This window comes from Somniosus microcephalus, chromosome 11 (assembly GCF_052327205.1).
Source record: "Somniosus microcephalus isolate GS21.2 chromosome 11, FLI_Smic_1.0, whole genome shotgun sequence".
Taxonomy (NCBI): Eukaryota; Metazoa; Chordata; class Chondrichthyes; order Squaliformes; family Somniosidae; genus Somniosus; species Somniosus microcephalus.
In genome coordinates, this window is record NC_140997.1 from 94520993 (window position 1) to 94538893 (window position 17901).

Genomic DNA, 17901 nt, shown 5'->3' on the forward strand with positions numbered 1-17901 from the left:
TGCTGTACTGTCGGAGGTGCCGTCTTTCAGATGAGACGTTAAACCAAGGCCCCGCCTGCTCTCTCAGGTGGACATAAAAGAACCCACTCACTATTTCAAAGACGACCAGGGGAATTATCCCCGGTGTTCTGGTCAATATTTATCCCTCAACCAACATCATAAAAACAGATTATCTGGTTATTATCACATTGCTGATTGTGGGAGCTTGCTGTGCGCAAATTGGCTGTCCCGTTTCCCACATTATAACATTGACTCCACTTCAAAAGTACTTCATTGGCCATAAAGCGCTTCGGGACGTCCGGTGGTCGTGAAAGGCGTTATATAAATGCACGTCTGTCTGATATAAACGCAAGTTGTTGTAGGAGGACAGGTGTAAGAGGACACCTGCCTGACGTCAGCGAGCGGATTAAAAGTTCCTTGTTCCTTGGCAAGTTTCTGATTGCTGTCTCGGGAGCTGGGATCGTCCAGTGAAAAATAAGGAAGAAAAATCAGCGGCTTTTTGCACAGGTACCTGACCTTTTATCAGACATTCTGTGTGGCTTCGAGGGGTTTTTTCTGGTCAATACAGCTCTGATAAATTGCAGCGAATGTTTATTAAGGGCAAAGCGGCAGATTGATTCTGCCTCTTGCTGGTTTCACTTGCGAGTTTGGCCTTGTTTCACTTGTTACCTGCAGCTCATTTGCATAATGAATCAATTCAAACTTTTTTTTGCTTTCAAGTTAAAGGAAGAATGTGCTAAGTCTGCAGGAGATGTTCCCCTCTCCTTCGGTGCTTCTCCATTTTTAAACACAGTTAATTTAAGATCTGTAACTGTATTGTGAGTGAGTGAGTCCCAGAATATCACCGGCCACTTGTTAATTTCAACCCCGATCTTGTAACACATTGAACAGTGAATCGATTGTGTCCTTTGTAAGGGGAGCGGTTCCCACCTTGCCGACAGCTGAATTGCAAACCTACAAATAAATCAGATTTAATTTTTCTCTCAACAATTCTGGCCCGATTTGATTCGTAATCCCACTAACTCGGATTGTTCAGCTCAGAATGATCGCTCTGATTTCAAACTGGTCACTGAAATATTTCAATCTTTGTTCACTGGAACTTCTGGAACTTTTAGGTTTAAAATGGTGCGTTCTATATAATGTGAGAACATTTGCAGTGGACAGACTTTTAAAAATACATTTTTTATTCAAGTTTATCCCCTCTGTTCAGGTATTCAGGGTTCTTTTACGTTTAGAATGATTTAATCATTAAAAATCATTCTGGAATGCAAAAATAACCCCGGCTTCTATTCACTACTGCTAACCGTCTTCTTAAACCCCTCTCCCGTCTCCTCCACCATCACCTCCGACAACAAGTGTGAGGAGCTCATGGACTTCTTTGTCTCTAAGATTGAGACCGTCTGATCAGCTGCCTCTGTCACTTCCCTCCCTTCCCCTAGCCCACTGGGCCAAACTTCTTCTAAGATTTCCCCCCTGCCCTGGCCATGAACTCACATCTTTCTCCAGTTTTTCTCCGATCTGCCCTCATGAACTCTCTTGTCCATGAGATCCACTTCCTGCTCCCTCGACCCTATTCTCACTTTTCTTTATTAGACAGTCCCTCGGAACCGAGGATGACTTGCTTCCACACTAAAAATGAGTTCTCAGGTGACTGATGAGTCCAATGCGGGACCTCCAGTCTCTGTCACAGGTGGGGCAGACGGTGGTTGAAGGGGCGGATGGGTGGGGTACTTAGGTTGATGTGCGCTCCTTCTGCTGTTTGCGCTTGGCTTCCGCTTGCTCCCGGCGAAGAGACTCGAGTTGTTCGGCGCCTTCCCGGATGCTTCTCCTCCACTTTGTGCGGTCTTGGGCCAGGGATTCCCAGGTGTCGGTGGGGATGTTGCACTTTTTCAAAGAGGCTTGGAGGGTGTCCTTGAAGCGTTTCTTCTGCCCACCTGGGGCTCTCTTGCCGTGTCGGAGCTCCGAGTAGAGCACTTGTTTTGGGAGTCTTGTATCAGGCATGCGGACAATGTGGCCCGTCCATCAGAGCTGATCGAGCGTGGTCAAAGCTTTGATGCTGGGGATGTTAGCCTGAGTGAGAACACTGATGTTGGTGCGCCTATGCTGCCAATGGATTTGTAGGGTCTTGCGAGGCAGTGTTGGTGGTACCTCTCCAGTGCTTTGAGGTGCCTGCTGTACATGGTCCATGTCTCTGAAGCATACAGGAGGACGGGTAGCACTACTGCTCTGTAGACCATGAGCTTGGTGCTGGGTTTGAGGTCCTGGTCTTCAAACACTCTCTTCCTCAGGCGACCGAATGCTGCACTGGCACACTGAAGGCGGTGTTGGACTTCGTCATCGACGTCTGCCCTTGTTGACAGTAGGCTCCCGAGGTATGGAAAGTGGTCCACGTTGTCCAAGGCCTCGTTGTGGATTTTGATAATCGGGGAGCAGTACTTTGTGGTGGGGGCAGGTTGGTAGAGGATTTTTGTCTTACGGATGTTTAGTGTAAGGCCCATGCTCTCGTACGCTTCAGTGAAGGAGTTGACAATGGTTTGGAGTCCGACCTCGGAGTGCGCGCAGACACAAGCGTCGTCTGCTTACTGTAATTTGATGAGAGGATGGGACGACTATGGATCTGGACTGGAGGCATCGGACGTTGAACAGTTTCCCGTTTGTTCTGTAGATTAGCTCCACTCCAGCGGGGAGCTTACTGAGGGTGAGATGGAGCATTGCAGCCAGGAAGATCGAGAAGAGCATTGGTGCGATGACACAGCCTTGCCTGACCCTGGTCTGTATGTGAATAGGGTCTGTAGTGGATCCGTTGGTCAGGATTATGGCTTGCATGTCATCATGAAGCAGGCAGAGGATGGTGACAAACTTTTGAGGGCAGCCGAATTTCAGGAGGACACTCCATGATCCCTCAAGTTTGACGGCGTCGAAGGCCTTTGAGAGGTCAAAGAAGGCCATGTACAGCGGTTGGTGCTTTTCCCTGCATTTCTCTTGTAGTTGACGTGTGGTGAATATCATGTCCATTGTGCCCCTTAGTGGGCGGAATCCGCATTGCGACTCTGGGAGGAGCTCTTCAGCCACTGAGAGAAGGCGATTGAGGAGGATTCTTGTGATGACTTTCTCTGTGGCAGACAGCAGGGAGACTCCTCTGTAATTACCGCAATCGGACTTGTCACCATATGGTCATGATTACGGCGTCTCTGAGATCCCCGGCATGGTCTCCTCCTTCCAAATAAGAGAACTAATTTCATGTATTTGCGGCAATCGTGCTTCTCCACCATATTTTAGTGCCTCGGCGGGGATTCCACCTGCTCCTGAGGCCTTGTTGTTCTTCAGTTGTCAGGTGGCCTCTTCAACCTCATGCCGGGCTGGGGTTGTGCTGAGGTGGTGGCGGGTAGCATGCTGCGGGATGGAGTTGAGGACACTTACATCGAAGACAGAATCTCGGTTAAGGAGATCTTCGAAGTGCTCCTTCCAGCAGGCACTGACTGCCTCTCTGTCCTTGATGAATACCTCTCCGTTCTTGGCCCGCAGTGGGGTAGGACCTTAGGTGCTTGGGCCGTAGGTGGTCTTGACTGTGCTAAAGAATCCACGCACGTCGTGGTTGTCGGCTAGCTGCTGGGTCTCCTGCGCTTTCTCCACCCACTATCTGTTCTTTAGGTCGTGAGATTTTTGTTGGACCTCGGCCTTCAGGTGCCTGTGGAGCTGTTTTCTTGCTCTCCAGTTCTGTTGCTTTTTCCAGATCAGGAATGCCTTGCGCTTGCGGCTTATTAGCTCCTGGATCTCCTGGTCATTCTCATCGAACCAGTCTTGGTGTTTCCTGGTCGAGTGACCGAGCATCTCTTCACAGGTGCTGATTATGGAGGCCTTGAGTGCAGACCAGGTGCTGTGGACACTCTGTGTCTCTGAATCACTGGGAGTTGTCAGGTTGGCTGTGAGGTACAAGCTGAATAAGGCTTTCTTAGCAGGGTCTTTGAGTGCTCCAGCGTTGATTTTCCTGCGGCATTGCTTCTGTTGCCGCCGCTGTTTTGGGGCTACGTTGATGGAGATGACGGTCATCAGTGTGTACGCCCCAACACTGGGAGCCACAGACAAGACCAAAGAGGAATTCTACTCCAGCCTCGAACAATCCCTGTCCCGAGTCCCAATGGGCGACAAGCTGATCCTCCTTGGCGACTTTAACGCCAGAGTTGGAAAGGACACAGACCTCTGGGGAGGTGTGATCGGCAGAGAGGGGGGGTAGGGAAAGCCAACTCAATGGTACCCTCCTCCTGATGAAATGCTTAGAACATGGCCTTGTCATAACCAACACCTTGTTCCGTCAGAGAGATAAGTACAAGGCTTCATGGCAACACCCTTGCTCTAAGCAATGGCATCTGCTGGACTACATCATCGTCCGAGCAAGGGACCGCAAGGACATCCGCATCACCCGTGCCATGACGGGAGCTGATGACTGCTGGACAGACCACCACCTAATCCCACTGCTGACCACCCAACTTCCTTTCCTGGATCCCATGTTAGCTGACATTGTTAACAGTTCTCTCTCAAATCTGCTGTCATCACCCCTCTCCTCAAAAAACCAACCCTTGACCCCTCCGTCCTTGCAAACTACCGCCTCATCTCCAACCTCCCTTTCCTCTCAAGTCCTTGAACATGTTGTCACCTCCCAAATCCGTGCCCATCTTTCCCAGAACTCCATGTTTGAATCCATCCAATTAGGTTTCCGCTCTTGCCACAGTACCGAAACGGCTTTCATCAAAGTCACAAATGACATCCTTTGTGACAAAGGTAAACTATTCCTCCTCGTCCTTCTTGACTTGTCTGCAGCCTTTGACGTGGTTGACTTCTCCATCCTCCTCCAAAGACTCTCCACCGTTGCCCAGCTGGGTGGGACTGCACTCGCCTGGTTCCATTCTTATCTACCTAATCGTAGCCAGAGAATCACCTGCAATGGCTTCTCTTCCCGCTCCCGCATCATTACCTCTGGTGTCCCCAAGGGTCTATCCTTGGGCCCCCTTCTATTTCTCATCTACATGTTGCCCCTTGGCAACATCATCCGAAAACACAGCGTCAGTTTCTACATGTACACTGACGACACCCAGCTCTACCTCACCACCACTTCTCTCGGCCCCTCCACAGTGTCTAAATTGTCAGACTGCTTGTCCGACATCTAGTTCTGGATGAGCAGAAATTTTCTCCAATTAAATATTGGGAAGACCAAAGCCATTGTTTTCGGTCCCCGCCACAAACTCCGTTCCCTAGTCACTGACCCCATCCCTCTCCCTAACATCTGTCTGAGGCTGAACCAGACTGTTCGCAACCTTGGTTTCATATTTGACCCTGAAATGAGCTTCCGACCACATATCCGTGGCATAACTAAGACGGCCTACTTCCACCTCCGTAACATCACCCGTCTCCGCCTTTACCTCCGCTCATCCGCTGCTGAAACCTTCATCCATGCCTTTGTTACCTCTAGACTTGACTATTCCAATGCACTCCTGGCTGGCCTCCCACTTTCTATCCTATATAAACTTGAGGTCATCCAAAACTCAGCTGCCCGTTTCCTAACTCGCACCAAGTCCTGATAACCCATCATCCCTGTGCTCGCTGACCTACATTGGCTCCCAGTTAAGCAATGCCTCGATTTCAAAATTCTCATCCTTGTTTTCAAATCCCTCCATGGCCTCGTCGCTTCCTATCTCTGTAATCTGCTCCAGCCCCACAACCCCCCGAGATATCTGCGCTCCTCTAATTTTGCCCTCTTGAGCATCCCTGATTATAATCGCTCAAACATTGGTGGCCGTGCCTTCAGCTGACGAGGCCCTAAGCTCTAGAATTCCCTCCCTAAACCTCTCTGTAGTGTCCGTGTGTTGATAGAGACACTGAAGACAGGAGTTGGTTCATAGGTGTTTACTAAGCAAAGTCTGGGGGGGTTCTAACAGATATAACACAATATACAGGCTTATATAGCCCGAGTGGCCATTACCAGCATTACAGCACACCTGGGGCTCTTAAAGGCACATACACTACAATTCCTCCCCTTTTAGCCAACCAGTACATCATATTTTAAGTAATTATTAATTACATGTTATAAGAAAAATAATATACACCTTGCTATAGTTAATTAATTATAAGTCAGTCTCTCAGGAGGCTTCCTGACTCGGTCCGGATAACGCCTCGGTGGTGTAGTAGTTTCTGGTGGTGTAGTAGGTTCTTTTGGCAAGGCTGATTCGGCTTGAATGCCAGTGTCGGGTTCATCGGGTTCCAGTATCACCGGATCGGAGGTAGATACTATGGGTATCTCTACTTCATCGTTAGACGTATAGAGTTGTGGTGTAGGTTGTCCCTTTTCGGATGACTCTATGATTTGGTCAGCATGGCGCCTTATTATGCTTTCTCCGATGTCCACAGTATACATCAGCGGTCCTAGTCGTGTGCAGATAGTTCCAGGCTGCCATTTCTCGGTACGGTAGTCCCGGGCCAAAACTTGTTGACCTATCTGGGAGGTTCTAGTTGGCCTTTCATTCATGCCTTGAAACTGCCGGTTCTCCACGTCCCTTCTGATGTTGGGCTTGACCAAATCCAGCCGGCATCTTAGGTTTCTATTGAAGAACATCATGGCAGGAGTTTGGTTGGTAGCCATATGTGTTGCATTCCTGTATGCGAATAAGAAGTTATCTACCTTGTGCTGAAGTTTTATGTCTTCATTACCCATGGCCTTTATGGCCTTCTTGAAGGTCTGGACAAACCTTTCAGCCAATCCATTGGTGGCGGGATGGTATGGGGCGGACGTGTAGTACTTAACCCCATTGTTTTTTAAGAACTTCCTGAATTCTTCGGACACAAATTGCGGTCCATTATCAGAACAGATCTGTTCAGGCAGCCCATTCCTGGCAAATATGGTCCTTAATACTGTGATGGTTTTTTCCGTGGTGGTGGAGGACATCTTTATTACCTCCGGCCACTTGGAGTGTGCATCAACCGCGATTAAGAACATTGAGTCCATAAATGGACGAGCAAAGTCGATGTGTACCCTTTGCCAGGGAGATGAGGGCCACTCCCATGGATGCAGAGGGGCTTGTGGTGGAGCGTTTTGGACTTTCTGGCATCCTAGGCAGCTCTTGGTCATTTCTTCGATGTCTCCATCGATACCTGGCCACCATACAAACGCCCTGGCTAGGTTCTTCATTTTCACTCCACCCAGATGCCCCTCGTGAAGCTCCTTTAGCACTTTATCCTGGAGTTTGGGTGGAATCACCACTCTGGATCCACACATCAAGGTTCCTCGGCACACTGACAGCTGTTCTCCTCTTTGCGAGAATGCTGGCAACAGTGGTTCGCCATGTGCTGGCCATCTCTCCACTGTTAAATCGTAGACCCGTGAGAGAGTCGGGTCATTTCTCATCTCCCTTTCAATGGCAGAATTTGTTACTGGTAGACATTCCACTATGGTAGAGTGGAACATCTCCACTGGGTCTACTGTAGGTGCCTCTTCTACCGTTGGCAACGGTAGGCGCGATAACCCGTCAGCATTCCCATGCAGTTTTGATCCTTTGTATTCTATGTTGTATTGGTGTGCCCCTAGAAAAAGGGACCACCTCTGTAGCCTTTGCGCTGTCATAATGGGCACACCCTTTTTAGGGTTGAATATGGAGATGAGGGGTTGATGGTCAGTCAACAAGGTAAATTTTTGTCCATGTAGGTAATGGTTGAATTTCTTCACTCCCCATACCAGGCTGAGTGCTTCCCTGTCGATTTGGGCATAGTTACGCTCAGCTGAGTTTAATGAGTGTGACGCAAAAGCTATCGGCCGTTCTGAGCCATCAGGGAATTTATGCGATAATACTGCTCCTATGCTGTAAGGGGATGCATCACACGCCAGTCTGATTGGCAGTGATGGGTTGTAATGAGCCAAAACTTCTTCGGATGTGATTAAGTCTTTGCATTTATGGAAGGCATGTTTACATTCTTCGTTCCATTTCCAAATCACTCCTGTTTGTAGCAGTTCATTAAGAGGGTGTAGAAGAGTTGATAAGTTCGGTAAAAATTTATGATAGTAATTTATTAATCCCAGGAACGACCTTAATTGTGAAACATTTTCAGGTACTGGGGCTTTTATGACCGCTTCAATTTTTTCAGGTGACTTATGCAACCCTTCCTTAATAATTATGTGGCCACAATATGATATTTGATTTTGGAAAAATTTGCACTTGGGGCAATTTGCTCGTAGGCCCCGTTCTCTCAGCCTAGTGAGCACCTGCTCCAAATTGGCAAGGTGCTCGTTGTCGTTTTCTCCTGTTACAAGGATGTCGTCTAGGTAGCATTGAGTACCCGGAATCCCTTGGAGGACTTGCTCCATAGCTCTTTGCCAGATAGCTGGAGCGGATGCTACACCGAAAACCAGTCGATTGTACTGGTATAGACCTTTGTGTGTATTTATCGTGAGATTTTTTAGAGGCCTCTTCAACCTCCATCTGTAGATATGCCTGTGCCAAGTCAATTTTGGTGAAACGTTTCCCTCCGGATAGTGAGGCAAAAATATCTCTATCCTCGGAAGAGGATACTGTACCGTGTGAAGGACCAGGTTTACAGTCACCTTGAAGTCTCCACAGATGTGAATTTTTCCCTGTTCTTCAGATTTATCATTATTCAATGCTTTCTTCAGGACTGGAACGATGGGTGTTGCCCACTCGCTCCAATCTATTTTGGATAATACGCCTGCCTTTTCCAAATTCTCCAGCTCTGCCTCGACTGCTGGACGAATTGCGTATGGCACCGGTCTTGCCTTAAAAAACTTGGGAATTGCTGCATCTTCCACTTTTATTGAGGCGGTGATGCCTTTCAAGGTTCCTAGTTTCTCTTGAAACAGTTCTTTGGCATTGGCTAAGATGTCTTTTAATCGTTCAGGTATGATGTCATCATCGTTTTTTTCTTTACTGGTCACCGTCAGTGCCTGAATGGAGTGCCAGTCTAAATGTATCTTTCTGATCCATTCACGGCCCAACAACGGTGGACCACCATCTTGTAGAATGTATAAATACAACTTTTGTATTTCTTTGCCGTTGTATACAACAGGCACCCTTATTTTTCCTTTGGGTTATACTTTCTGCCCCGTATATGTTTTTAAGATAATGGATGTGTCTTTTAAAGGTATATGCGGAAATAGCCTCTCGTAATCCCGTCGATTTATTACGGTTAGAGCTGATCCTGTATCTAGTTCCATTTTAACTGGGGACCCTGCTATCGTGAGGGTAACCCAAATGGTTTGGTAATCATCTTTGGCAAGTACATTATGTAATTTGAGACAGCTTAGTCTCTTGTTTTCGGAGTCGCTATCGCTCTTCTGGTCTTCGGAGCTACTGTCCGTCATCATTTGTACCTTTCTGTATTTTTTTTCCTGTCTGTGGATTTATTTTGTCCAGATCGGCATACCCGTGCAATGTGTCCAATCTTTCCGCATTGCCTGCATGCTTTGTCCTTGAACCAGCAGTCCCTCTGGTTATGGGTGGATCTGCCGCAGCGATAACATCTTTCGAAACCCTGTCATTTCATGGGTGCCGAAGTCCTGTGTCTTTTGTTGTATCTCTGCAGCTCCTCTTGCTGCTGCTTCGTATGATACAGCCATACTGAAAGCCTTGTCCAGTGTTAAATCTTTTTCAGAAAGCAGCCTTTTTTGTGTTCCTTCACTTAAGAGACCGCAGACGAATTTGTCTCGAAGATAATCTGCTAGTCCTGCCCCGAATTGGCAGTACTTTGATAGCTTTCTTAATTCGGTGAGGTAATCAGCGTTACTTTCATTCTTGTGTTGATTTCTCGAAGAATTTGAATCTTTCCGCTATCAGCAGCGGTGTTGGGTTTAAGTGCTCCTGCAGGGTATCAACAATTTCTTTAAAATTCTTGTCCTTTGGTTTGGCTGGAGTGATTAAATTTCGTAACAGCCCGTATGCCTTTGCGCCCATTAGGTTCAGCAGTACTGAAGCTTTTTTTTCATCTTCTATTCCATTTGCAGTGCAATATACCTCTACTCTTTCCACATATGTGGTCCAATCCTCTATTTCGCTATCAAAAGCATCAATATTGCCAGACTTAGGCATCTTAGAAAAGATATGGCGCTTCCCGCGCTTTCCTTTCTTTTCTGCAGAAAAGATATGGCGTTTCCCGCTGCTGCTGCCGATGACCACGCTGTTTCCCGCGGTTTCCGTTTTTTAATTTTTTTATTTATTTATTTACAGTTGGAGACTCGTTCCCTCCGGACTTTCTCTCCAGGTCTGAACACCGACCTGCTTGCAGCGCCGGCCATCTCCCGAGTGCTCCCTCCCAGTCCGTTATTGCTTGCCTCCAATTTCGCTGCCTGTCTCCGCTGTAGAGCCAGCCGCTGGAGCCCCAGCCCGACGCCCAGGAAGGATTAGCGCAGTACCTGCCACCAGCTTGGCCAGCTGGTGAAACCACAGCTTCTCTCTCTTTCTTGAGTCTTCTGGACGCCCGAGGAATCGATGTCCTAGCGCCAGGGACCCGGGTTCGAATCCGGCCTCCGGCAACTGTTTGTGTGGAGTTTGCACATTCTCCCCGTGTTTGCGTGGGTTTCCTCCGGGTGCTCTGGTTTCCTCCCACAGTCCAAAGATGTGCGAGTTAGGTTGATTGGCTATGATAAATTGACCCTTAGTGTTAGGGGGATTAAATACGTGGGGTTACGGGGATAGGGTGGGATATGTGTTGGTGTAGGGGTTACGGGGATCGGGTGGGATATGTGTCGGTGCAGGCTCGATAGGCCGAAATGGCCTCTATCTGCACTGTGGGGTTTCTGTGATTCTGTGAGGTGCTGCCGAATTGCAGGTAAGTCCGTTTCCACTTCGTCGCCACTGTAGTGTCCGTGTGTTGATAGAGACACTGAAGACAGGAGTTGGTTCATAGGTGTTTACTAAGCAAAGTCTGGGGGGGTTCTAACGGATATACACAATATACAGGCTTATATAGCCCGAGTGGCCATTACCGGCATTACAGCACACCTGGGGCTCTTAAAGGCACATACACTACACTCTCCACCTATCTACCTCTCTCTCATCCTTTAAAACACTCCTTAAAACCTACCTCTTTGACCAAGCTTTTGGTCACCTGCCCTAATTTATCCTTGTGTCAACATTTTTATCTTAAAATACTCCTGTGAAGCACCTTGGGACATTTTGCTACGTTAAAGGCGCTATATAAATACAGAACAGAACACACAGAAACCCCACAGTGCAGATAGAGGCCATTTCGGCCCATCGAGCCTGCACCGACACATATCCCACCCGATCCCCGTAACCCCACGTATTTAATCCCCCTAACACTAAGGGTCAATTTATCATAGCCAATCAACCTAACCCGCACATCTTTGGACTGTTGTTGTTGTTAATTGGCAAAAGAACCAGGGAGGAATTGAGGAGACTAGAAATCCCATCTCGACGATCTTTTCATGGTGAATCTTCCTGTTACCTGACTGTGTGCGAGAGATGGCTCACATTCCTGACCCTCCATAATACATGTTCACAGTATCGACACCACTGGAGGGACTGGGCCATTCAGCCTAAAGATGCAGCAAAACCTCTGGATCTGGCTGGTCATCTGGAGACTGTGCCAAGCTGGGATCGTTGTTGGTGAAGAGCCAGGTGAAGGTAAGACAAATATTTTTTAAATTAATGTATTCTTTTTGTTAGGATCTGTGCCTTTGAAATAATTTTCAAATTAACCAAGGTCAGTGGGGATGGGCGGGGAGACTTTTAAAGCTGTGTTAATTAACATTAAAACAATTCATAGTAAAGTGCAATTGCTGTTTGCTTCACCTGGTTAAATCTCCATTTAAACACAAAGTGTATCTGTACTTTTAAAACCATCTGATATAAATGTTGGAGAAGGAAGTAAAGTGCACCAGAAGCTGTGGGCAGTCCCCCAAGGAGAGCTGGTGAAGAGGAAATATTCTTTTGTTCTTTGTCTTCTCCCCCTCCCCCCTTGTGAAGGCACTCGCTCCTGCTAGGGTTGCAGCTTCATGGGCCCTTTGAACTTTACCCTAATGACCATTGAGTGTCGGGAGGCTATTTAGCCACAGTCGGCCCAATGCTGCTGTTGCCTGATGTCCAAAACTGGCCACTGGATTGTGATCAGTAGCATGTCTGTGGCCTCCCCCCGCCCCCTTTTCTCACTCTTGAAATAGTAACACCTGATTAATACCAGAGAGAGGAGAGGGAACTTATTTAAAACAAAATTGTTAGAAAATTCATTTCTTCTGTTAAATAGAACTAGCTCTCTCGCAGTTCATCTGGACGATTATTAAAACATTTCAGAATTGTTTTCTCTCTGCCCTGTATCCGTTTTAACTCATTGTTCCTCTTCTAGATTTACCTGCTGAGTTGAGGCAAATACTGGTTAGTGACAGGATTTTGTTTAAATTTCATTTCCCTCTGCTTTCTGTTGCTGGTTTGGATGGGTTAAGCAGTTTAAACTTGTCTCTTGCTTTTAGGATAAGTTGTTGGACGGGAAATATATTGAAGGTGAGATTCTTCCATCGTTAATGGAATCTAACTGCTTGAAACTTGCTCTACCAGAATTATTGGTTCTTTTTATATATTATAATAATAATCCTTCCCCTTCATTTCTCAGGAATTGTCGAAGCACTCGAATACCTCAGGTGGGATCTTTTGTTTTGCTTCATCTAAAACCAACTAAAAGAGGGAAAGACTTGTATTTCTATAGCACCTTTCACAACCTCAATGTCCCAAAGTGCTTCACAGCCAATTAAGTACTTTTGGAGTGTAGTCACTGTTGTACGAAAGGCTGATATTTAGACATATTTAGTAGACGAGAATCATATACATATAAATTCAAGTGTAGCCATTGACCAAATAATAATACCCATAATTACTCCTGGGTAACTAAGACTTGTTCAAAATGCAGCTGTAAAGACAGTCAAAAGCAGTTTTGACTAAGTTTTGATAACAAACAGCCACAGGCTGCGAGTGAAGGTTAAATTGCTGAATAACATATTATGATGCTAAGTAGAAATTAGAGTTCGCTTAACGAAACTAATTGCAAAGATATTTAAAAAATAATTAGAATAAGGACATAAAATGAGAGCAATCATTGAGATAAGGTATTTATCTGATAGATTAAAGTGAGATAGTCTGGATACCTCAAGACTAGTGAAACAGCGCTGATATGGGCCCTTGGTATAAAGGCCTTGTAACGGGGAGGCAGGAAATGAAAGAGATAAAGTAAATTCCAATGGGCTGAAAAACTATAAACAAGACAGTAGGATAGGGTTGTCGGAAAAAGTACTGGAAAGGCGGGATGCTACCTTAGTCTGAGAGAGAATGGTATTTTGACCATTAGAACCAATTTAAAAAAAAAAAAAGGTGATTTTGTTAAAGACCATACATGGACACTGGCCAAACCAACTTTTGATAAGAAAAGGGTTAAAACCTCGATACTCAAAGAACAACTTTACACAGACTTACTGCGAGAACAAAGGAACAGACTTAAGACAATGTCATCTGTGTCCAAGAGGTTCCAAAGACCAAGGGCTGCGAGCTGCTCGTTAAAACTATCGACTTTTGTTAAGTATTGATTACGCTGTAAGCTTACTAAATCTTGATCTATTGCTGAAACATACTGGCTGCTGCCTATTAGTGTCTTGCCCAAGAACTCTGAGAGATCATTAAGATTTGACACTGTTGTGTTGCAAGAAATGGGGGCAGCCAATTTATGCACAGCAAGATCCACAAACAGCAATTTGATAATGACCAGTTAATCTGTTTTAGTGATTTTGATGGAGGGATAAATATTGGCCTAATACACTAGGGAGAACTCCTGCTTTTCTTCAAAATAGTACCACTGGATCTTTTATGTCCACCTGAGAGGGAAGACAGGGGTTTGGTTTACTGTCTCATCCAAAAGACAGCACCTTAGGCAGTGCAGCACTCCCTCAGTACTACACTGGGAGTGTCAGCCTGGGATTGTGTTCTCAAGTCTCTGGAGTGGGACTGTGATCCCACAACCTTCTGACTTAGAGGCGAGAGTGCTACCCAGTGAGCCACGGCTATAAGCCACATTGGGAAGGGGTTAATTTCAGACAGGTGCTGTATTGGGGGGGGGGCCTGAGGTTGGGTTAAAGTGCACTGTTGTGGCTGAGCAGAGGGAGATTTACTCTGCATCTGGCTGTGGTATAATTAATCAAAGGACCAATACTGAGTTATCCACAGTTGGGGGAGGGGGAAAAATTGGCCTCTTCCCTAGAACTGACACCTCTACAATGTAATGAGGACAATACATTTTACCACATGCAATAAAAATACCAGCACATTGGGATATCTCCTGTCAAAGGTTTCAACTCATTCAGACAGGAGAGAAAAGTACCCATAACTGCACTCGAGAGAAGTAATACATGAAAGATTTCTTTCAAACAATCTACAGCAGCGAACTTAACATGTTTTCTGGGTTCCAGGGATCACACTGTTACTGAACATTATGCAGACATGCTGCGATATCTTCATTCAAAGGGGTCTAGTTTGCACAACCTTCAGGTTTGACCGATACTTATATTATATGGTTACACTTTATATGTGTGCGCGCGTCTACATTTATTTCTATGCATACAGACACATAGATATAAATGAGAGAAACTATTTCCTCTGGCGGGGAAGTCCACAACAAGGGGGCATAACCTTAAAATTAGAGCCAGGCCGTTCAGGAGTGATGTCAGGAAGCACTTCATCACACAAAGGGTAATGGAAATCTGGAACCCCCTCCCCCCCCAAAAAGATGTTGATAGGCTGGGGGTCAATTGAAAATTTCAAAACTAAGATTGATAGATTTTTGTTCGGCAAGGGTATTAAGAGTTAAGGAACCAAGGCAGGTAGATGGAGTTAAGCTACAGATCATCCATTATCTAATTGAATGGCGGAACAGGTTCGAGGGGCTGAATGGCCTGCTGCATGTGGTTGGTTTGAGGGTTTTTTTTCAACCCCCTTTCCCCCAAGATGTTCTCTGCGCCAGTTCCAAAGCTGCTGGGGTCACAGTTCAGCCATTGCTGATGTGGCCATTAAATTGAATTCCTCGCAACTAAGCCTCAGGCAGGCTATCCAGCACGGACCCAGGATAGCAATCCAAGGCGGGAACCGTGGCTGCTTCCCTCGCCCTCACCCATTGCTGAGACCTGTAGAAATGGCCCCCTCTCAATACTAGGTGGTGAGCTCGGTTTGGTCATTGGCTATATAGAGTTTATAGAGTTAGCTGATCCCAACTAGGATGGCAGTATTGTGGGGGTGTGGGGGAGAGATTGCTGTAATTGGCTTGTGTTCCAAGGCTAGAGATTGGGGGAAGAAGGGAAGTCAGCTGGGGATTCCCTTTCCTGGTGGTGATCCCATGGGCCTTGCTTCCAAATGTTCATGAAGTGGCTGGGGCTTGAGGGCGGGGCCTATCTGAGGGATGCGGTGGGGCCTGGCCATGAGGGCGGAGCCTGACTCTGTGGGCGGGTCGAGACTGAGAGGCCAATGGCGGCGGGGGTGGGCAGTGAGGGCATGGCCTGGACTGTGTTGTGGAGGCGGAGCCTTGGTGGGGAGTGGGGCCTGGCTGTGGGGGCAGGGCCTGGCTATGTAGGTGGGGCCAGGCTGTGGGGGTGTGGCCTGGCTATGTGGGCGTGGCCTGGCTGTGGGGATGGGTCCTGCCCTGCCTGTGGGGGCGGATAAATGGAGAGTGAGGGTTATCGGAACATGGGTAATGGGGCCAGTATATCGTACTATAAAGATTCTGAAACAATGATGTAGCAGTTTGTTGAATGTTGTGGTGAGTTCTCTGGGAATATTTTAACTTTTTTCAGCCACTGGTTCTTTCTGACTCTTCTTGCAGACTTCGTTCTCTGACTATTTTGAAGAAATTGTACTTCAGCCTAGGCGACTGGCCTCTGACCTTCTCCAGATGGACACCTCAACATTCTTACTCAGCACAAAATACCTCTACAGTGGCAAGAGCATAGAGGTTGGTGCAGCATGTTTGTCTTATCTATGGGAGGTTATCCTTGTGTTTAAATCGCTCCATGGCCTCACCTCCTCTCTATCTCTGTAACCTCCTCCAGTTGTACAAGTCTCCAAGATCTCTGCACTCCTCCAATTCTGGTCTCTTGCGCATCCCCCGACACACACACACACACACACACACACACTTTTCCTAATTGTTGCTGATGTTTTACGGTTAACATTCTTCATTCACTGGACTCATTTAACAAACGGCCAGCAGCCAACATGGGGCTTAAGGGGTTAAAATATGAGGACAGGTTGCATAAACTTGGCTTGATTTCTCTCGAGCTTAGAAGGTTGAGGGATGATCTGATCGAGGTGTTTAAAATGTTCAACAAATTCGATGGGGTAGATAAAAAGAAAATATTTCTCCAGTGGGAGAGTCCAGAACAAGGGGGCATAACCTTAAAATTAGAGTTTGGCTGTTCAGGGGTGCTGTCATTCGATAAGGTGCCACATAAAATGATGTTATGCAAGATAAGGGCTCATGGGATTAGGGGTAATGTATTAGCATGGATAAAGGATTGGTTAACGGTCAGAAAACAGAGTAGGAATAAACGGGTCATTTTTGGGTTAGCAGGCAGTAACTAGTGGGGTGCCGCAAGGATCAGGGCTTGGGCCTCAGCTATTTACAATCTATATTAATGACTTGGATGAAGGGACCGAGTGCAATGTATCCAAGTTTGCTGATGATACAAAGCTAGGTGGGAATGTAAGTTGTGAGGAGGACACAAAGAGCCTGCAAAGGGATATAGACAGGTTAAGTGAGTGAGCAATAAGGTGGCAGATGGAGTATAATGTGGGGAAATGTGAGGTTATTCACTTTGGTAGGAAGAATAGAAAAATAGAATATTTTTAAATGGTGAGGAACTATTAAATGTTGGTGTTCAGAGATTTAGGTATCCTCTTACAGGAAACACAGAGGCCAGAATTTTCTGGAGGGTCAGCAGGCAGGATTGGTGGCAGGTCGGGTGGGAAATTTGATTTTTTTTGACCGCGAGTCGGGACCCCGCTGTGAACCCACCACAATGTGCCTTTCCCATAGGCGTGTGTGTGATCTCCAATCCGATCAGAGTGGGACGGCCCAGTTAAAACAGGAAATGCTGGAAACACTCAACAGACCAGGCAGCATCCATGGAGAGAGAAACAGAGTTAACGTTTCAGCTAACATTAACCAGTTCTGACGAAGGGTCCCAGACCTGAAACATTGGCCCCGATTTTCGGCTTGTGTGGGAAATGGTCGGGTTTCCCCGAATGTGGGGTTTCTGACACACATAAAAAAAGTGTCAGCCAGCTCTATGCAATTTTCCCTCAATTGGCCAATTAATTCCCAGCATGTGGGAAGCCTTGCTAATTGTCTAAAATTGAGTCAGAAATCCCCACAGAATGATGTCATCATTCGTGGTGCTTTCAAGGTTCATAGCAAGCACTGCATCCTCTGAAGGCTTCCAAATGAACCACACAGGATGGCAGAGGAGCCTGCAGCAGCTGTGGCCAGTGCCAGACCCCGAGCTGCCTCCAAATTTGACGAGGCTTCACTGCAGGCATTATTGGATGGGGTTAGGGCCCACAGGGAGGTCCTCTTCCCTCGGTCAGGGAGGAAGAGGCCTCCCACTGAGACCAATGCTGCATGGATGCAGCTGTCAGCAGATGCCAACTCGTTGGGAGTCACCAGAAGAACCTTGGCATTACATCTCTAACTCCTTCCTTTACTCCCCCACAGTACCATCCAGAGCCCCCTCACTGTGGAGGAGGAAGAGGCTGTGCAGCCAGACTCCTCAGAGGAAGCTCCAACCTCTGAGGGCGCAGCGTCAGCAGAAGTAAGCGCACCCAGCACCAGCGCAGACACACCTCGGTGGGACCTTCG

The 17901-nt window shown here is 46.9% G+C and overlaps 1 protein-coding gene across 2 annotated transcripts in view; it reads left to right on the top strand.

The window, feature by feature from the left end:
- The first annotated feature begins 304 nt into the window (after positions 1-304).
- The window catches only part of LOC147110772 (otoancorin-like), an 87797-nt gene continuing 70200 nt past the window's right edge, over positions 305-17901 (top strand). Inside the window, exons 1-7 of one of the 2 annotated variants that reach the window (XM_086001083.1) lie at positions 305-507; positions 11521-11642; positions 12361-12389; positions 12485-12515; positions 12625-12652; positions 14465-14543; positions 15868-15996. In XM_086001083.1, coding sequence (XP_085857209.1) covers positions 11561-11642; positions 12361-12389; positions 12485-12515; positions 12625-12652; positions 14465-14543; positions 15868-15996 — 378 coding nt within the window. In that variant the 5' untranslated portion in view covers positions 305-507; positions 11521-11560. The remainder of the gene's footprint in view (positions 508-11520; positions 11643-12360; positions 12390-12484; positions 12516-12624; positions 12653-14464; positions 14544-15867; positions 15997-17901) is intronic. The other variant, XM_086001082.1, reaches the window with a different exon arrangement.